The sequence below is a fragment of the Stegostoma tigrinum genome, chromosome 43, assembly GCF_030684315.1.
Source record: "Stegostoma tigrinum isolate sSteTig4 chromosome 43, sSteTig4.hap1, whole genome shotgun sequence".
In the NCBI taxonomy this organism is placed as follows: domain Eukaryota; kingdom Metazoa; phylum Chordata; class Chondrichthyes; order Orectolobiformes; family Stegostomatidae; genus Stegostoma; species Stegostoma tigrinum.
Window position 1 is genome coordinate 7,223,683 of NC_081396.1, and position 16,407 is coordinate 7,240,089.

The following is a 16,407-nucleotide window of genomic DNA, read 5'->3' on the forward strand; positions in this document are numbered from 1 at the left end:
AGCTGTCTGCTCCTCTGGAAAACGAACAGAGGATAAATGGGGCTAGTTCAGATTGGGAAACTTTGCCAGCACGGAACCGTTGGACCGAAGGGTCCCTTTCAGTGCTATAACCTGGAGAAGAGAGAGATGGAGAGTGGGGAGCGAGGGAGAGAACGGAGGACAGTGAAAGAGAGTGGAGAGAGAGAAGGAGCAGGTGAGAGAGAGGGAGACTGTGAGACAGAAAGAGAGGTGAGAGAGAGATAGAGATAGAGATAGAGGGAGAGGAGAGTGAGGGAGAAGCAGAGACTGAGACAGCAGTGCAGGAGGAGCAGGTGAAAGAGAGGAGGATCACCTCAGCGAATGCTGCAGCTTGGAGCCATTGAACTTTTTCCCAGTTTTGATCCTTAACCAGTAGCATCAATATTTCCAGCACTGCTTTTTTCTTACTCTCCTCCTTCTCCATGTCTCTCTCCCTCTCTCTCTCTCTCTCCCTCCTCCTTTTTCTCTCCTCCTCTCTTTCACTCCCTGCGTGTGTCAGGGAGGTGGGCAGTTACAAGTGATTCAGAGTTTTTAACTGGTAGTTCATAGCTGTTTACCTGTGGCTCCAGTCTAATTACTTGTAAGAAACAATGATTAATGTTTGGTACATGAACATGGTCTGTGCTTTCTGTCAACCTGGATCTGAGGGTGAGGAAAAATTGGGGATTTTGCATACTTTAATAAAATCTTTAGTTGCTGAGACATGTCTGGGAGTAGCAGGACTTGACGTTCAGTATGCGAACAATGTAATGAGAGAGAGAGAGAGAGACAGACAGATAGTGATGGAGATAGACAGAAAGAAAAAGAGAGGCAGACAGGAATAGACAGAAACAGAGATAGAGAGAAAGAAAGGAAAAGGAAGCTAGATAGCTATATAGAGAGATAGCAATACAGAGAGAGAGAGAGAGAGAGGGAGAGAGAAACGGAGAAACAGAGCTGCAAAGAAAGATGGACAAATGGGGTGGAGGAGAGAGAGAGAGACAGGCAGAAAAAGTGATAGAGAGAAACAACAGTAGACAGGCAGACAGAAAGAGGTAGTGAATATAGAGACACAGATACAGAGAGAGGTAGAGATACAGACAGAGACGGGTGGGGCAGAGAGAGTGGGTGGGAAGAGAGAGAGCGAGAGAGAGAGACAGAGACAGATAAAGGAGTTGGTCTGGGTGGGATGCCTTCTGAGAGTCGGGGTTGACTTGATGGGCTGAACAGCCTCTATCCACAATATAAGGATTTTAGATTCAGAAAGAATGAAGGACAGAGGAAGAGATGGGTAGAGATAGGCAGACAGAGCTGGAGAGTTTAAAAAACCAAGATAGAGAAGAGATGAGACAGTGAGATCGACAGAGAGAAAGAGGGACGAAGAGAAAGCAACACAGAAATAGGGAGAGAGGCAGAAACACAGTGAGACAGGCGAGAAAGAGAGCGAGCGAGCGAGCGAGCGAGAGAGAGAGAGACAGAAAGATGGAGATGGAAAGAAAGACAGCAAGAGAAACTGACAGCAGAAGAGATGCAAGTAGACAGCAAGGGCCGAAGAGGGATAAAATGAAAGAGGAACGCAATGCTGCAGGAGTGAGTTCATGAGGGAGAAAGAGGCTTTCGCTGGGGGAGTGGTGGTGGCATTGGGGGTGAGGAAAACTGACTTACACCAGGATCATCATCAAAATCACGCAGCAAGCGATCCACTACGGGTGTCCGAGTGGTTAACCCTGCTGCCTCACATGGACCTGGGTTCGATTCCACCCTCAGGCGACTATGTGCGGAGTTTGCACGTTCTCCCCTGTGTCTGCGTGGGCTTCCTCCCACAGTCACCAAGATGTGCAGGTTAGAGTGGATTGGCCGTGCTAAACTGCCCCGTAGTGCGCTGACTGAGCGGATGAGCCGTGGGAAATGCTGGGTTAGAGGGATGGGGGAGGTCTCAGGTGGGATGCGGTGGACTCGAGGGGCTGAATGGCCTGCTTCCACTCTGTAGGGGTTCTATGACTGCCATGAAGCAACGTGACCTGTGGGCAGTGACATGGGAGGCCCCAAGCAGTAACATGGTGACATGGATACAATGGGGTAGGAGTCCAGGACAATATTTTCCAGCTAGCTTGCGCAGCACAGAGATGTCGGGGAAAACATTTGGTGTGTACGAGAGAGGGAGGCGTGGGTTATCGTGTAGTGCCTTGCTCCGAGAGACAGCAGATTGTACAATGACTACATTTTGACAGCAGGCCACTCAGCCCATTGAGACCGCACTGACACCCTGAACAGCATCCCACCCAGGCCCACATCGCCGACCCTATCGCTGCAATTCCCACGGCCAACCCACCCTAACCCGCACATCCCTGTGCACTATGGGTAATTCCCCACGGCTAACCCACCCTAACCCGCACATCCCTGTGCACTATGGGTAATTCCCCACGGCTAACCCACCCTGACCCCCACATCCCTGTGCACTATGGGTAATTCCCCATGGCTAACCCACCCTGACCCGCACATCCCTGTGCACTATGGGTAATTCCCCACGGCTAACCCACCCTGACCCGCACATCCCTGTGCACTATGGGTAATTCCCCACGGCTAACCCACCCTAACCCGCACATCCCTGTGCACTATGGGTAATTCCCCACGGCTAACCCACCCTAACCCCCACATCCCTGTGCACTATGGGTAATTCCCCACGGCTAACCAACCCTAACCCGCACATCCCTGTGCACTATGGGTAATTCCCCACGGCTAACCCACCCTAATCCACACATCCCTGTGCACTATGGGTAATTCCCCACGGCTAACCCACCCTAACCCGCACATCCCTGTGCACTATGGGTAATTCCCCACGGCTAACCCACCCTAACCCACACATCCCTGTGCACTATGGGTAATTCCCCACGGCTAACCCACCCTAACCCCCACATCCCTGTGCACTATGGGTAATTTCCCACGGCTAACCCACCCTAACCCTCACATCCCTGTGCACTATGGGTAATTCCCCACGGCTAACCCACCCTAACCCGCACATCCCTGTGCACTATGGGTAATTTCCCATGGCTAACCCACCCTAACCCGTACATCCCTGGGCACTATGGGTAATTTCCCATGGCTAACCCACCCTAACCCCCACATCCCTGTGCACTATGGGTAATTCCCCATGGCTAACCCACCCTAACCCCCACATCCCTGTGCACTATGGGTAATTTCCCACGGCTAACTCACCCTAACCCCCATATCCCTGTGCACTATGGGTAATTCCCCACGGCTAACCCACCCTAACCCCCACATCCCTGGGCACTATGGGTAATTTCCCATGGCTAACCCACCCTAACCCCCACATCCCTGTGCACTATGGGTAATTTCCCACGGCTAACCCACCCTAACCCCCATATCCCTGTGCACTATGGGTAATTTCCCATGGCTAACCCACCCTAACCCGCACATCCCTGTGCACTATGGGTAATTCCCCACGGCTAACCCACCCTAACCCGCACATCCCTGTGCACTATGGGTAATTCCCCACGGCTAACCCACCCTAACCCGCACATCCCTGTGCACTATGGGTAATTCCCCACAGCTAACCCACCCTAACCCCCACATCCCTGTGCACTATGGGTAATTTCGCACGGCTAACCCACCCTAACCCCCACATCCCTGTGCACTATGGGTAATTTCCCATGGCTAACCCACCCTAACCCCCATATCCCTGTGCACTATGGGTAATTTCCCATGGCTAACCCACCCTAACCCGCACATCCCTGTGCACTATGGGTAATTCCCCACGGCTAACCCACCCTAACCCGCACATCCCTGTGCACTATGGGTAATTTCGCACGGCTAACCCACCCTAACCCCCACATCCCTGTGCACTATGGGTAATTTCCCATGGCTAACCCACCCTAACCCCCATATCCCTGTGCACTATGGGTAATTTCCCATGGCTAACCCACCCTAACCCGAACATCTTTGGACTGTAGGAGGAAACTGGTGCGCACACGTACCGACACAGGGAGAACATGCAAACTCCACACAGACCCGAGGTGCAATTGACACCAGGTCCCTAGCGCCCAGAGGCAGCAGCGCTCGCCCCTGAGCCACCATCACGCCCGCAGGGGCTCAATCCATGAGTAGATGGTCACTCACCATGTCCTCACCACATTCACATTCAGATAGTCCCTCTTGGTCACCCTTCCAGCTCTGGTTGCCACTAACCTGGAAAACACAGAGGCAGACATGACCTGCTATCGGCCCGATCACCTGCTCAGTATGGATGCTGCAGACAAATGGGCCATTTGGCCCAACGAACCCCTGCTGGTGCACCGAAAGGGTCTCCCAAGGAGGAGGTTATTCAGCACTGACCACCCACCCCCTGCTGTTCACCACAGGAGGCCCATTTCGGACCTGTTACACAGGAACAGGAGGAGGCCACTCAGCCCTCCCCCCCCGAGATGTTTGTACTGGAACAGGAGGCCATTCAGCCCTCCCCCCCGAGATGTTTGTACAGGAACAGGAGGCCATTCAGCCCTCCCCCCCGAGATGTTTGTACAGGAACAGGAGGCCATTCAGCCCTCCCCCCCGAGATGTTTGTACAGGAACAGGAGGCCATTCAGCCCTCCCCCCCGAGATGTTTGTACAGGAACAGGAGGCCATTCAGCCCTCCCCCCCGAGATGTTTGTACAGGAACAGGAGGCCATTCAGCCCCCTCCTTCAGCCTGTTGTGCAGAAACAGCATGAGGCCGTTCCGTCCCGTCCTCGGGCCTGTTGCACAGAAATTGGACGAGGCTCATCAAAGAGATTATGGATCTAAATCGTCAGATTGAAATCGAAGACCTGTCGCTATTTCACGGGAGGTGGTTTCCAAACGTCTGCCACAGTGGACTCTGAAAACATTCCCCCCTTTCACTCCTGCAGTTCCTGCCTGTAACTTCTACCCCTCACACCCTCTCAGCGCTTCAAACTAAACTGTCCCTAAAATTTCCTTTGCAGGGGCACGGTTCATGTTGTCAGTGGGTGCACTTCAGACCAAACGGGGATGCACAGCAAGATCCCACAGGAAGTGGCATCACGTGTGTGTGGGGTGTGGTGGGGGGGGGGTAGGGTGGTGGTCTCAGCTGCCTGCGGAGGTGGTTCGAAGCCGATACGACGGCATGAGGCGTTTAGGCAAACAAGCAGGGGGCACGGACCATGTGCAAGCAGGCAGGATGCGTGCAGGAAGACAACCAGGGCCGGCACGGACACGGTGGGCCGAAGGGCTTTGTTCCTCTTGCTGTGAGACTGCAAACGCCTCCCCGACCCCAGTGCTCCCTCAGTACGGCAGGTCCCAGATTTCCTCAGCAGGAGCGATCAGGCTGAGCACATCCTGACCATGTATCACCCCACTGACTCTCACCAGATTGTGCTGAATTTGCCAGTACTTCGCTGTAATACATCTGGGAAATAGAACATGATGCTCGCTTAGTGTCACCCTCCTCACTCTCAATCTCTCTCTGCTTTCCTCCTCCTCCGTCTCTCTACTGCACACTCCGCCTGTTCAACTCAGTTTCTCTCTCTTTCTCAGTCTGTCACTCCCTCTGCCCCCTCTCTGTCTGCGTATTCCTCCCTATCTCGCCTCTGCTCTGTGTCTCTCTATCCCCCTACGTTCCCTGTATGTAGTTTTCTCTTTATCTTTCTCCCTGTGTGACAGTCACTGTGAGACGGTCCCTATCTCTGTGTGATGGCCCTTGTCTCTCTATATCTCTGCACAGTGCTCCCTGTCTCTCCCTGTAAAAGGGTTGTCTGTCTGTCTCTGTCTCTCTCTCTCATGAGAAGATCCCTCAGTTTCTCTCACTGTCAAGGTTTCCCTCCCTCACTCTCGCTGCCCCTCTCTCACTCCCCGTCTTTCACTCTCTCAGGCCCCAGTCCCACTTCAATCCCCGTCTCTCTAAGATCCTGCTCTTACTCCCTACCTTCCACACTGAGAGGATCCCTTTCTCCGAGAAGGTCCTGACCCTCTCTCTAATCCCTGTGAAAAGCCTCTCTCCTCTCTCCTCTCTCCTCTCTCCTCTCTCCTCTCTCCTCTCTCCTCTCTCCTCTCTCCTCTCTCCTCTCTCAGACGATCCTGTCGCTCTAGGAATCCCTTCCCTTACAAACCGGGCATGTTCCATATATACTCCCACTGACGGCGCACCCGCCAATCCGCTGCGAGCTGTGGCAGGTCCGGCCGCTGATTGGACTGGACACAATGGTGACCCGAAGAGCGTGCGGAAGCGGCAACCAATCAACTGGCGGCATTCGGCAACACGGGCCAATCGTAGTGCTGCAAATGTGACAAAGCTCACGCTTCGGGTCCGACAAGGTGTTCATCCAATCATGACCGAGTCCGTTCTACATCACGTGGCCCGGCAACCGACGGATCCACCAATCAGGCTTCGACGGTTCTCGGTGACAACAGCAGGAGAGAGGTTTCCCGCCAAAAACAGCCAGCGTCTGGATCTGGGGGGTGAGTCACCAGAGAATCTGGGTCTGGGGGGGGGGGGAGTCACCAGAGGAACAGGGCCGGGGGGGGGGGGAGTCACCAGAGGAACAGGGCCGGGGGGGGGGGGGGGAGTCACCAGAGGAACAGGGCCGGGGGGGGGGGGGGAGTCACCAGAGGAACAGGGCCTGGGGGGGGGGGGGGGGGGGAGTCACCAGAGGAACTCGGTCTGGGGGGGGGGGTGAGTCACCAGAGGAACAGAGTCTGGGGGGGGGGGGGGGAGTCACCAGAGGAACAGGGCCGGGGGGGGGGGGGAGTCACCAGAGGAACAGGGCCTGGGGGGGGGAGTCACCAGAGGAACAGGGCCGGGGGGGGGGGGGGGTGAGTCACCAGAGGAACAGGGCCGGGGGGGGGGGGGGGGGGGGAGTCACCAGAGGAACAGGGCCTGGGGGGGGGAGTCACCAGAGGAACAGGGCCTGGGGGGGGGGGGGGGGAGTCACCAGAGGAACTCGGTCTGGGGGGGGGGGGTGAGTCACCAGAGGAACAGAGTCTGGGGGGGGGGGTGAGTCACCAGAGGAACAGGGCCGGGGGGGGGGGGGAGTCACCAGAGGAACAGGGCCTGGGGGGGGGGGGAGTCACCAGAGGAACTCGGTCTGGGGGGGGGGGTGAGTCACCAGAGGAACAGGGCCTGGGGGGGGGGAGGTGAGTCACCAGAGAAACAGAGTCGGGGGGGGGGGGGGGGTGGTAATCCTCTGGTGGGCCGTTTTGAATCCCGCTGTGGCAGATGTTGGAATTCCATTTCCGGAACCGTTTGTCATTCTGAGCCGAACGATGGCCGTGAAACTACTGTCGGTTTTTTCCGAAATAGCCCATCTCTTCAATTGTATCCTTTCGTGAAAGAAACTGCCATCCCTCCCTGGTCTGGCCTCCATGTGACTCCACACCCATGGGAATGTGCTTGACTCTTGGGGATGGACGGTTGGCTGAGCCAGCGGTGCCTGTGTGCTCTGGATGGAAGCATTGACTGCCAGCTGTTTGAACACTGCTGCTTTTAAATTTGCTGAGTGGCTACGGAGGGAATCGAACTGGAAAGGAGTCACCAGTTGGATTTATGCCTTGAACTGAATCTGCAGTCGCGCCTTGGATCAGCCTCATCTCACTGCGCTGAAAGTCACGTCTTTTCGTTTCGCAGAAAGTCTGATGGCTGTGAATGTGAACTGGAGCCCCAACAAGGCACTTCTGCTTGTAAGTCACTTTCTTCCACCCTGCAATTCCGTTTGTGTAGGACGTTGAAAACGACTTCAGGAATATGTGTGCGCAAACGGGCCGACGGTCAGCCATTCGGCCCCTCAAGCCCGCCTCGCCACTCACTAGGATGGTGTCTAATCTGATTTTAAACGGCAGCGCTAGATTCCCTCAAATCCCTGCCTCCTACCCCCAGCCCCGAGAATCTTTTATCCGCTCGGGAATCAAGAATCTGTCAACTTCTGCCTTAAATTCCAAAGACTCTCAACCAGCCAAGAGGAAAAACAAAAATGCTTCCTCATCTGTATTTCAATCTGGGGGGAGAGGTCATGGTTTTAGGATAAGGGGCGGACTCTGTAAAACAGATATGAGGTCAAAATACTTCCCTCACGAGGCCGTGCTTCACTGCCCAAGGGCGTTTTGGACGCAGACACATCTCGTAATTGCTAACGGGTTGAAGGGTTACGGAGAGCAGGTAGGAAAGTGCAGTTGAGGCCAAGGTAGGATCACCCATGTTTGTATTCAATGGTGGAGCAAGATAAAGGGGCTGAACGGCCTCCTGCTGGCCCTAGCTCAGTGTTCTTAAGAGGGCAACCCCTTATTTTGATGAAGGGTCTAGGCCCGAAACGTCAGCTTTTGTGCTCCTGAGATGCTGCTTGGCCTGCTGTGTTCATCCAGCCTCACATTTTATTATCCCTTATTTTGAAAGTATGGTTCCAGGTTCAAGAGGAAACATCCTCTTCACATGCACCCGGTAAAGTCCCCTCAGGGTCTTATTTGTTTGCATTCAGTCACTTGTGATTTCTTCTAAACTCCAGAGGAACATTGCCCTGTCTAGCCTTTCCTCGTAAGGCTGTCTAGTCGTTAGTCTAGAAAATTGTCTCTGAGCTCCCTCCAACTTCCTTCTGTAAGTCCAGAGACCAATATTGTAGCGCTGGGTTCTCATCTCTGCCCTGTACAAAGCATAGCACCCCCCCACCACCGCCAGCTCTTAAGTTCCCTTCCCCTTATGATGAACCATGTCATTGTGTCGGCTTCTCTGAACGGTGGGAGAACGCTGGTAAATGTGAAACCCAGGACCAAAATCGATGGTAATGTTTGAAGGGAGGTGCAGCCAAGAGTGACATTACAAATGTTTGAATGCAAGAGATTGGCACCTCAACCTCTGCAGGTCAATTTCCCTCACTGTTATAAGGGCTTCCACAAGAATCCCATTCAAGAACCTGATGGTACAAACAAATAAAATAGGAGCCATTCAGTTTTTTGAATTTCTCTGCCCTTCAGTACGATCACGGCTGATCGTCCAGCTCTCACGCTCCCCTTTGATCCCTATACCCCTAAGTGCAGCATCTAATTGTTTCCTTGAAAGCATTCAGTGTTTCAACCTCGACTGGGGCAGAGAATTCCACAGGCTGACCACTCTCTGGGCGTCTCCTTATTTCAGTCCTAAACAGCCTACCTCCTATTCTTAGGCAGTGACCCCCCACCTTGTTCCAGATCATAAGGTGCAGAATCCACAAGGGCGGAGGTTAGAAACAAAAACAGGGAGGGAGACATGGATGGGAGTGATTGATAGGCCCTCCAGAAATAGCTGTAAGATGGGATAGAGAACTTACCAGGAGACAATAAGGGTCGGATAGGTAGAAGTATGTCTGAGGAAGAATTCAGAGTGCATTTGGGACAGTTTGCTGGAACAATAAGTTGTGAACCCAAACAGGGCTCAAGCTACTTTGGATCTAGTCATGTGTAATGAGGCAGATTTAATAAATACTGTCAGAGGGAACAATAAAAGGAGGGGGGGGGTCACCACAGTCCCAGAAGACGGTAAGGCTGTTCTCTCACTGAAAAACGATCAGTGGTGAGTTTAACCCGACGGTCACACAGAGTCATTTGAAATCAGGCTGGGTCTAAGTCTTCGGTTAGTGGTCATGGCTTAACTTTTCAGAGCTTGTGGAGATAGTGAAAATACCGAGGTGTGCTTTTGATCAGATTTTCAACCAAAACAAAGGGAAAAGAGATTATTTTTCGCAGTTTCACGAGTGCTTCTTCTGATACTGTCTTTTTGACTCCCTAGGTGTTTGAAGCCAAAACCTGAAACCTCAAGGATTACCCGGCCATCATTTACATGAGGGCCCTGGTAGTTTCTTTTGCAGATAAGTGTTCTAGCAATTAGGGGCAATAAACCTTTTGTTTTATTCCAGAAGGTGTCCACATTGTTTAATATCTTTCTGTTTTCCGCACAACCCATAAATACGCATGCGTATTCTAAACATGCCTCCTCCCTTGGAGAAATGAAACATTAGTTCCAGATGCATTTTATCATGGTGTCAACATGAAAAAGAATACAATTTAAAACACAGAAAATATCGACCTACATTCATTTATCTTCATTTACTCATTAATACAAAATCTATACAATTCATTGTCACCTTCTTTCTTTCCACATGATCCTTACTTTTTGACAGGGCATCAGCGATGATATTATTGTCCCAGGAATGTGAACAGTTTTGGCGTTATAAAGTTGAATTAGTAAATTCCACTGATACAGTTGACTATTTTAATTCTTAAAATATTCTACAAAAGTCTCAGGATTACAATCAGTGTAAATTAGCATCTCTTTGTGGGCATAAAATGTGAAATGTTTCAGGACCAGTAACAATTCCAGGGTTGCATTTACAACCGTAGGGTATTTCTTTTAAGATAAGAACCCTACTGGCCTCCTTTGGCCCATTCAACATCTTCTGATAACATCACACCCACCCCAAATGGACCTTTACTTTTGCTGCAGCGCTTGATTTTGTCCTGTTGAGTTATGCAGGTAAATTACCTGTGCTGTTGCAAACCCACTGTCAGCAGAATTTAATCACTAGGTCAGTGATCTGAAACAGTCCAAGTAAGGTTCCCAATTGTTTTACATGCTCTTCTCAAGTGTTGCTGTTTGTCTAAGTAAACCACACAGTTAGGTTCATGAGTTACAACTCGACTGGGTGTCTGTAAAAGAAAGCTGTAGCATTTTTAAACCTGAATGATATTGACGTTACCTGTTTCACAGAATCTCAGGATGGGTGCAGGGCAGGAGAAGGCCATTTGGCCCATCATGTATGCATCCGTTCTATTCCGTAGTCTCAACCTCCTGTTTTCTCGCACATATCACTACACATAATTTCTATTCAAATAATCATCCCGTGCCATCTTGAATATCTCACATTTCCACGCAGTGCATTCTAGACCCTATCCACTTACTGCATGAAACAGTTCATCTCTCACCTCGCCTTTGTTTTGTCTGCACATCACTTTGAAGAAGGGCCCCACCGCGAAATGTCAGCTTGCCTGCCCCTGTGATGCTGCCTGGCCTGCTGTATTCCTCCAGCTCCGCACTGTGTTGACTTTAAATCTCTCCTTCTCTTTTCTTTTAACGAAGAAGAAGCTCTGCTCACAATCTTATAAACTTCTGTTGGATCTCCTCTCCGCCGCCTCCTCTTGATGGAGAATGAAGACGTCGGGGCCAGTCTTTCTTCGTCGCTGAAGTTTCTCATTACTGGAATCATGTCGTCCTGAGCAGGACACACATCACAGGAGCAGAAGTGGGCCAGTCAGCCCATTGAGTCTGCTCTGCTATTCGCAGAGATCGCAGTTGATCCGGTAATCCCGAGCACCATTTTCCTGCCTTTTCCCCCAAAATCTTTGACTACTGATTAAAAATGTCTTTTCTGCCTTCCTGCTCATTAGCATCTCAGATGGGAGGTAGCAGCTCCATGCCCGCTTGCAGGTTCCTTGGCTGCCCACAAGGCATTTTGCTCTTGTAGGGGAAAGCCTCTTGGACTCTCTGTGTCTTGTAACAACCTCACTGGTCACTTTCGAAGTTCACTGCTAGTTTTCAGTGGGAGACGGTTAGCTCAGTTGGCTGGACAGCTGGTTGGCAATGCAGAACAATGCCAAGAGCATGGGTTCAATTCCTGTGCCAACTGAGGTTACCGCAAAGGACTCTCCTTCGCAGCCTCTCCCCTCGCCTGGGGTCTGGTGACCATCCAGTTTGTGGAATTCCTACAGTGTGGAAGCAGGCCCATCAAATCCACAGCGAGCCATATCCACCCCCTGCTCTACCGTCTTATCCCTGTAACCCTGCATTTCCCATGGCTAACCCACCCAGCCGGCACATCCCTGGACACGACGGGGCAATTTAGCCTGGCCAGTCCAGAGAAAGCCGGAGCACCCGGAGGAAATGCACACAGGCACGGGGAAAATGTGCAAGCTCCAGACAGGCAGTTGCGAAGGGTGAAAGTGAACCCAGATCCCTTGCGCCATGAGGCAGCAGTGTTAACTACTGAGCCACAGTGCCGCCCATCCAGTTAACCTACCAGTCTCGCCATTACTTCAAGGACATCAGTCATTCATGCTTTTCCAAAAGGTCTCAAGCAGTGAATGGCAGACGTTAATGTTAGTGGCTAGCCAGCTGGCTGTTGTTTGATTTCAACCAGGCCTGAAAATGAACTGGCTGCTTATCTCCAGTTGGTGCCCTGGCCACATCGATACACGTGGTGTTTGACTGCACAAGGAGGACGCTCGTCTGGTATTTGGTAATCTGGCCCAGCGGTGTCCTCTCTGGGTGAAGGCTGGTGGCTGTTTGGAATGGGACGATTTGTTGAGGTGCCGTGTCGTAATGAAGTTTGTTTTGGAGAGGCAGGAGCGGGCCGTTTAGGTGCTTTTCAAAACTCACTCACAGGATGTGGGCATCGCTGGCTGGCCCCAGCTTTCATTGCTTATCCCTGGTTGACCCTTGAAAAGGTGGTGGGAGCTGAAAGTAGAACTACAATACTGTTAGGGGTGGGGGGGTCATCCAAGATTTTGACCCAGTAATACTTGAAGAAATGGCAGTATGTTTCCACTTTCCAAGTTGAGATGGGGATTGGCTCGTAGGGGAGCTTACAGGGGATGGTGTTCCCATGTATCTGCTGCCCCATGTCCTTCTAGATGGTAGAAGGGCATGGGTTTTGGAAGGTGCTGCCTGAGCAGCCTTGATGAATTGCTGCAGGGCATCTTGTAGATGGTACACACTGCTGTGACTGAGCATCGGTGGGTGGAGGGCAGCAGATGTTTGTAGATGTGTTGCCAATCAAGTGGGGGTTCTGCTTTATCCCTGGACGGTGTTGAGCTTCTCGTGTGTTGTCAGAGCTGCCCCCATCCAGGGCAAGCGGGGAATATCCCATCACTTGTGCTTTGTCGATGATGGGACAGGGCTTTTAGGGTTGGGGTGGGGGGGCAGGAGGTGAGTGACTCGCTGCAGGATTCCCAGCCTCTGTCCTGCTGCTGTGGGGATGGTCAATGTTCAGTTTCTCATCAGTGATAACACTCCAGGATGTTGACAGTGCGGGATTCAGTGATGGTAACACCATTGAACGTCAAGAGGCGGTGGTTAGATTATCTCTTATTGGTGATGGTCATAGCCTGGCATTTGTGAGGCATATATATTACATACCACCTGTCGGCCCAAACCTGGATTTGTCCAGATCTTGCTGCATTTGAGCATGGACTGGCTTAAGTACCCAAGGAGTCACGAGTGCTGCTCAACATTCAAATCGGGTGGAGAGAGCAAGAGGGATATTTTGCAGCTGCACCAATCCTTCCTCCGATAGACTCCCCCTGGTGTGGGGAGAAGCCAGAAACCACCCATGGGCTGTTTGGCAACCGCCAGCGCATAGACCTCCATTATCTCCTCCAAAGACAAATGTCCCAGCAGCTGGAGGCAATAAACACCTTTCGTCGTCCAAACAGTTCAATATCTTCCAGTTCTTTCTCTCTCGCCCCTCCCTAAACAAGTGAATTCCCAACACAAGAGCCAAGGAGAGACAAGAAGTTGGGGCTCACTCCCACAGCGAGTGGTTGAAGCAATCAGCGGGAGTCCATTTAAGGGGGAGGCTGGATACGGAGATGAGGGAGAAAGGAATTGTAGGACATGCTGATGGGAAGAGTGGAAAAGGAGTGGGAAGCGTCAGTGCCAACGGAGTGTGACTGGCCTGAGCTCTGTGCTGGAGACTCAATGGAACAGAGAGAAATATATCCACTTGTAGTGGTCGAGCAAACACTGTCCAGGATGAAATAAACGCACTTCCTCACACTGTGTTGATTGTTTCTTAAATGAATGAATTAGGAGCTGCAGGAGGCCATTCAGCCAGTCAGTAATGGTCATTCAACTTTAAATTCCACATTCTCTGTGACCTGTCCCCCTCCAGCCCAATTTCAGTGGGAACATGCAGTCCCAGGGCTCAGAAGGCATCAGCCTGTCTGGAAGTGAAGTGGGAGAGAGCGGCCAGTCCAGCAAGAAAGGTGGGGGGAGCCCTCTGGCCCCTCCCGCTACACACACTGTCAGAATAAACAGGTTTCAGTCCTGGGTGCGACTCAGCAGCAGCAGAATCCGACCCCCGGGGCACCATCACTTGTGAACCCGCTGGTGCCTCAGCAGGTTGGATAGCTGAGTGAACCCCTTCCTGCACAGGGAGCAGGTGAACGGCCTCTCCCCCGTGTGGACCCGCCGGTGGGTCTGCAAAGTGGACAAGTCGCTGAACCCCTTCCCGCACTCGGAGCAGGCAAACGGCCTCTCCCCAGTGTGCACTCTCTGGTGTCTCAGGAGGTGGGAGGACTGAGTGAACCCCATCCCACAGTCGCAGCAGGTGAATGACCTCTCCCCAGTGTGAGCTTGCTGGTGCGTCAGTAAGTGGGAGGACTGAACGAAGCCCTTCCCGCACTCGGAGCAGGTGTACGGCCTCTCCCCAGTGTGGACCCGCTCGTGTTTCCTCAGGCTGGATGAGTCACTGAAGCCCTTCCCACACTCAGGACAAGCAAAAGGCCTCTCCCCGGTGTGTACTCGCTGGTGTATCAGAAGGTTGGAGGAGTTGCTGAATCGCTTCCCGCACTCGGAGCAGGCGAACGGCCTCTCCTCAGTGTGCACGCGTTGGTGTGTCAGCAGATGGGAGGCTTGAGTAAATCTCTTGCCGCACACAGAGCAGGTAAACGGCCTCTCCCCAGTGTGGACACGTCGATGAGGTTCCAGGGCAGATGGGGAAGGGAATCCTTTCCCGCAGTCCCCACATTTCCACGGTTTCTCCATGGTTCAGGTATCCTTCGTGTTCTCTCTCGGTTTGGCAACAAGCCGATGCCTCGATACACACTCAGGAAAAGTGAGGTCTTTCCCGGGCGTGAATAGAGAGATGTTTGTCAGGATGTATCAAACTCTCTTCACAGTCATATCATGTGAACAATCTCACTTCTGTTTGTGTGCGCGCGTACATCTGCATACGCCTGTGTCTGTCTGTCTGTATTTGTGTGTGTCTTGATGCTTTTAAAGTCACACAGATGCTCAGAGTCATTTCAAGCTGATGAGAACAAACGTTTCTCCCTCTGGATTCAAAACACCGACGATAATCAGGTCCCCATGAACAAAGCAACCCTGAGAGATCTGGACATTATCCTCGATCTGGGATTCCTATCTGGAAATCCAGCTCTTTTAACAGTCTGTAAAATAGGTTAACAACAACATTCATCATTGAGAATGCAAATTAGGAATTCAGAATAGATAATCCTAATTTCTGTGGAACATTCTGCCCCTCTCATTCCCCAAAAGCAGTAAATCTCCATCCCATGCACTCCCCTTTCTTTCTCACTGTGCTGTACTCCCAAACAAATGATCAAAAACAACTCAGCCCCTACAGCCTACCCCACCATTTGGTGAAATCATGACTGCTCTGATTTCAACTTCGACTCTACATTACTGCCTTCGCCTGATAACTTCTCCTCACTTTTTTGCCCACCAACCATTTATCAACAGCTGCCTAAAGTAAAATCCTAAGACTCACCTTTGGTGGGAGAGAGAGGTCTGAGGAATCATGATCATCAGGAAGAAAACAAAGATCTCCTTATGGCTGTCTTAAATTGACCCCGTGGTTTTTAAAACAGTCATCCTTCATTCTAGATTTGTGCACAAGAGCAAACATCCTCTTGACAAGATACCTCGGGATCATTATGTGCTTGAATCAAGTCAGCCCTCAATCTTCTAAACTCCAGTGAATACAAGCCGAGCCTATCTAACCTTCCCTCAAAATACAACACACCCTTTCGAGACATTATCTGAAACTCTCTGAACTTGTCCCAATGCATTTACATCCTTCTTTAAATAATCAGACCAATAATGGCACGGCATGGTGGCTCAGGGGTTAGCACTGCTGCCTCACGGCACCAGGGACCCGGGTTCAGTTCCACCCTCGGGCAACTGTCTGCATGGAGTTTGCACGTTCTCCCCTGTATCTGTGTGGGTTTCCTCCGGGTGCTGTCTTTCCCTCCCACAGCCTAAAGATGTGCAGATTAGGTGGATTGGCCATGCTAAATTGCCCCATAGTGCCCAGGGATGTGCAGGCTAGGTGGGTTAGCTATGGGAAATGCAGGGTTACAGGGATAGCGTAGGGGGTGGGTCTGGGTGAAACGCTCTTCAGAGGGTTAGTGCAGATCCTATGGGCTGAATGGTCTCTATCCACAATGTAGGGATTCTATGAATATTGTGCATGGCACTCCAAATGTGGTCTCAATAGTGCTCAACATTATCTCTACTTTTGCATTCAACCCCCTCGCGATAAATGATATAAGAATCTATTAACTTGCTGGATTGCTTGCTATGCCTCTGTACCAACTTCTCGCAATTCATACACGAGGTCGCCCTGATCTCTCTATGT

The 16,407-nt window shown here is 51.6% G+C and overlaps 2 protein-coding genes across 2 annotated transcripts in view; one reads left to right on the forward strand and one right to left on the reverse strand.

Annotated features, from left to right (window-relative positions):
- LOC125450494 (interferon regulatory factor 3-like) overlaps nucleotides 1–9,782 on the forward strand; it is a 21,036-nt gene extending 11,254 nt beyond the window's left edge. Inside the window, exons 6-8 of the mRNA XM_059641824.1 lie at nucleotides 6,083–6,469; nucleotides 7,635–7,687; nucleotides 9,762–9,782. Of these exons, the coding sequence (XP_059497807.1) occupies nucleotides 6,083–6,469; nucleotides 7,635–7,687; nucleotides 9,762–9,782 (461 nt within the window). The remainder of the gene's footprint in view (nucleotides 1–6,082; nucleotides 6,470–7,634; nucleotides 7,688–9,761) is intronic.
- Nucleotides 9,783–10,061: 279 nt separating this feature from the next.
- LOC125448887 (uncharacterized) overlaps nucleotides 10,062–16,407 on the reverse strand; it is a 42,917-nt gene continuing 36,571 nt past the window's right edge. Inside the window, 1 exon segment of the mRNA XM_059641825.1 lies at nucleotides 10,062–14,795. Coding sequence (XP_059497808.1) covers nucleotides 14,118–14,795 — 678 coding nt within the window. The 3' untranslated portion in view covers nucleotides 10,062–14,117.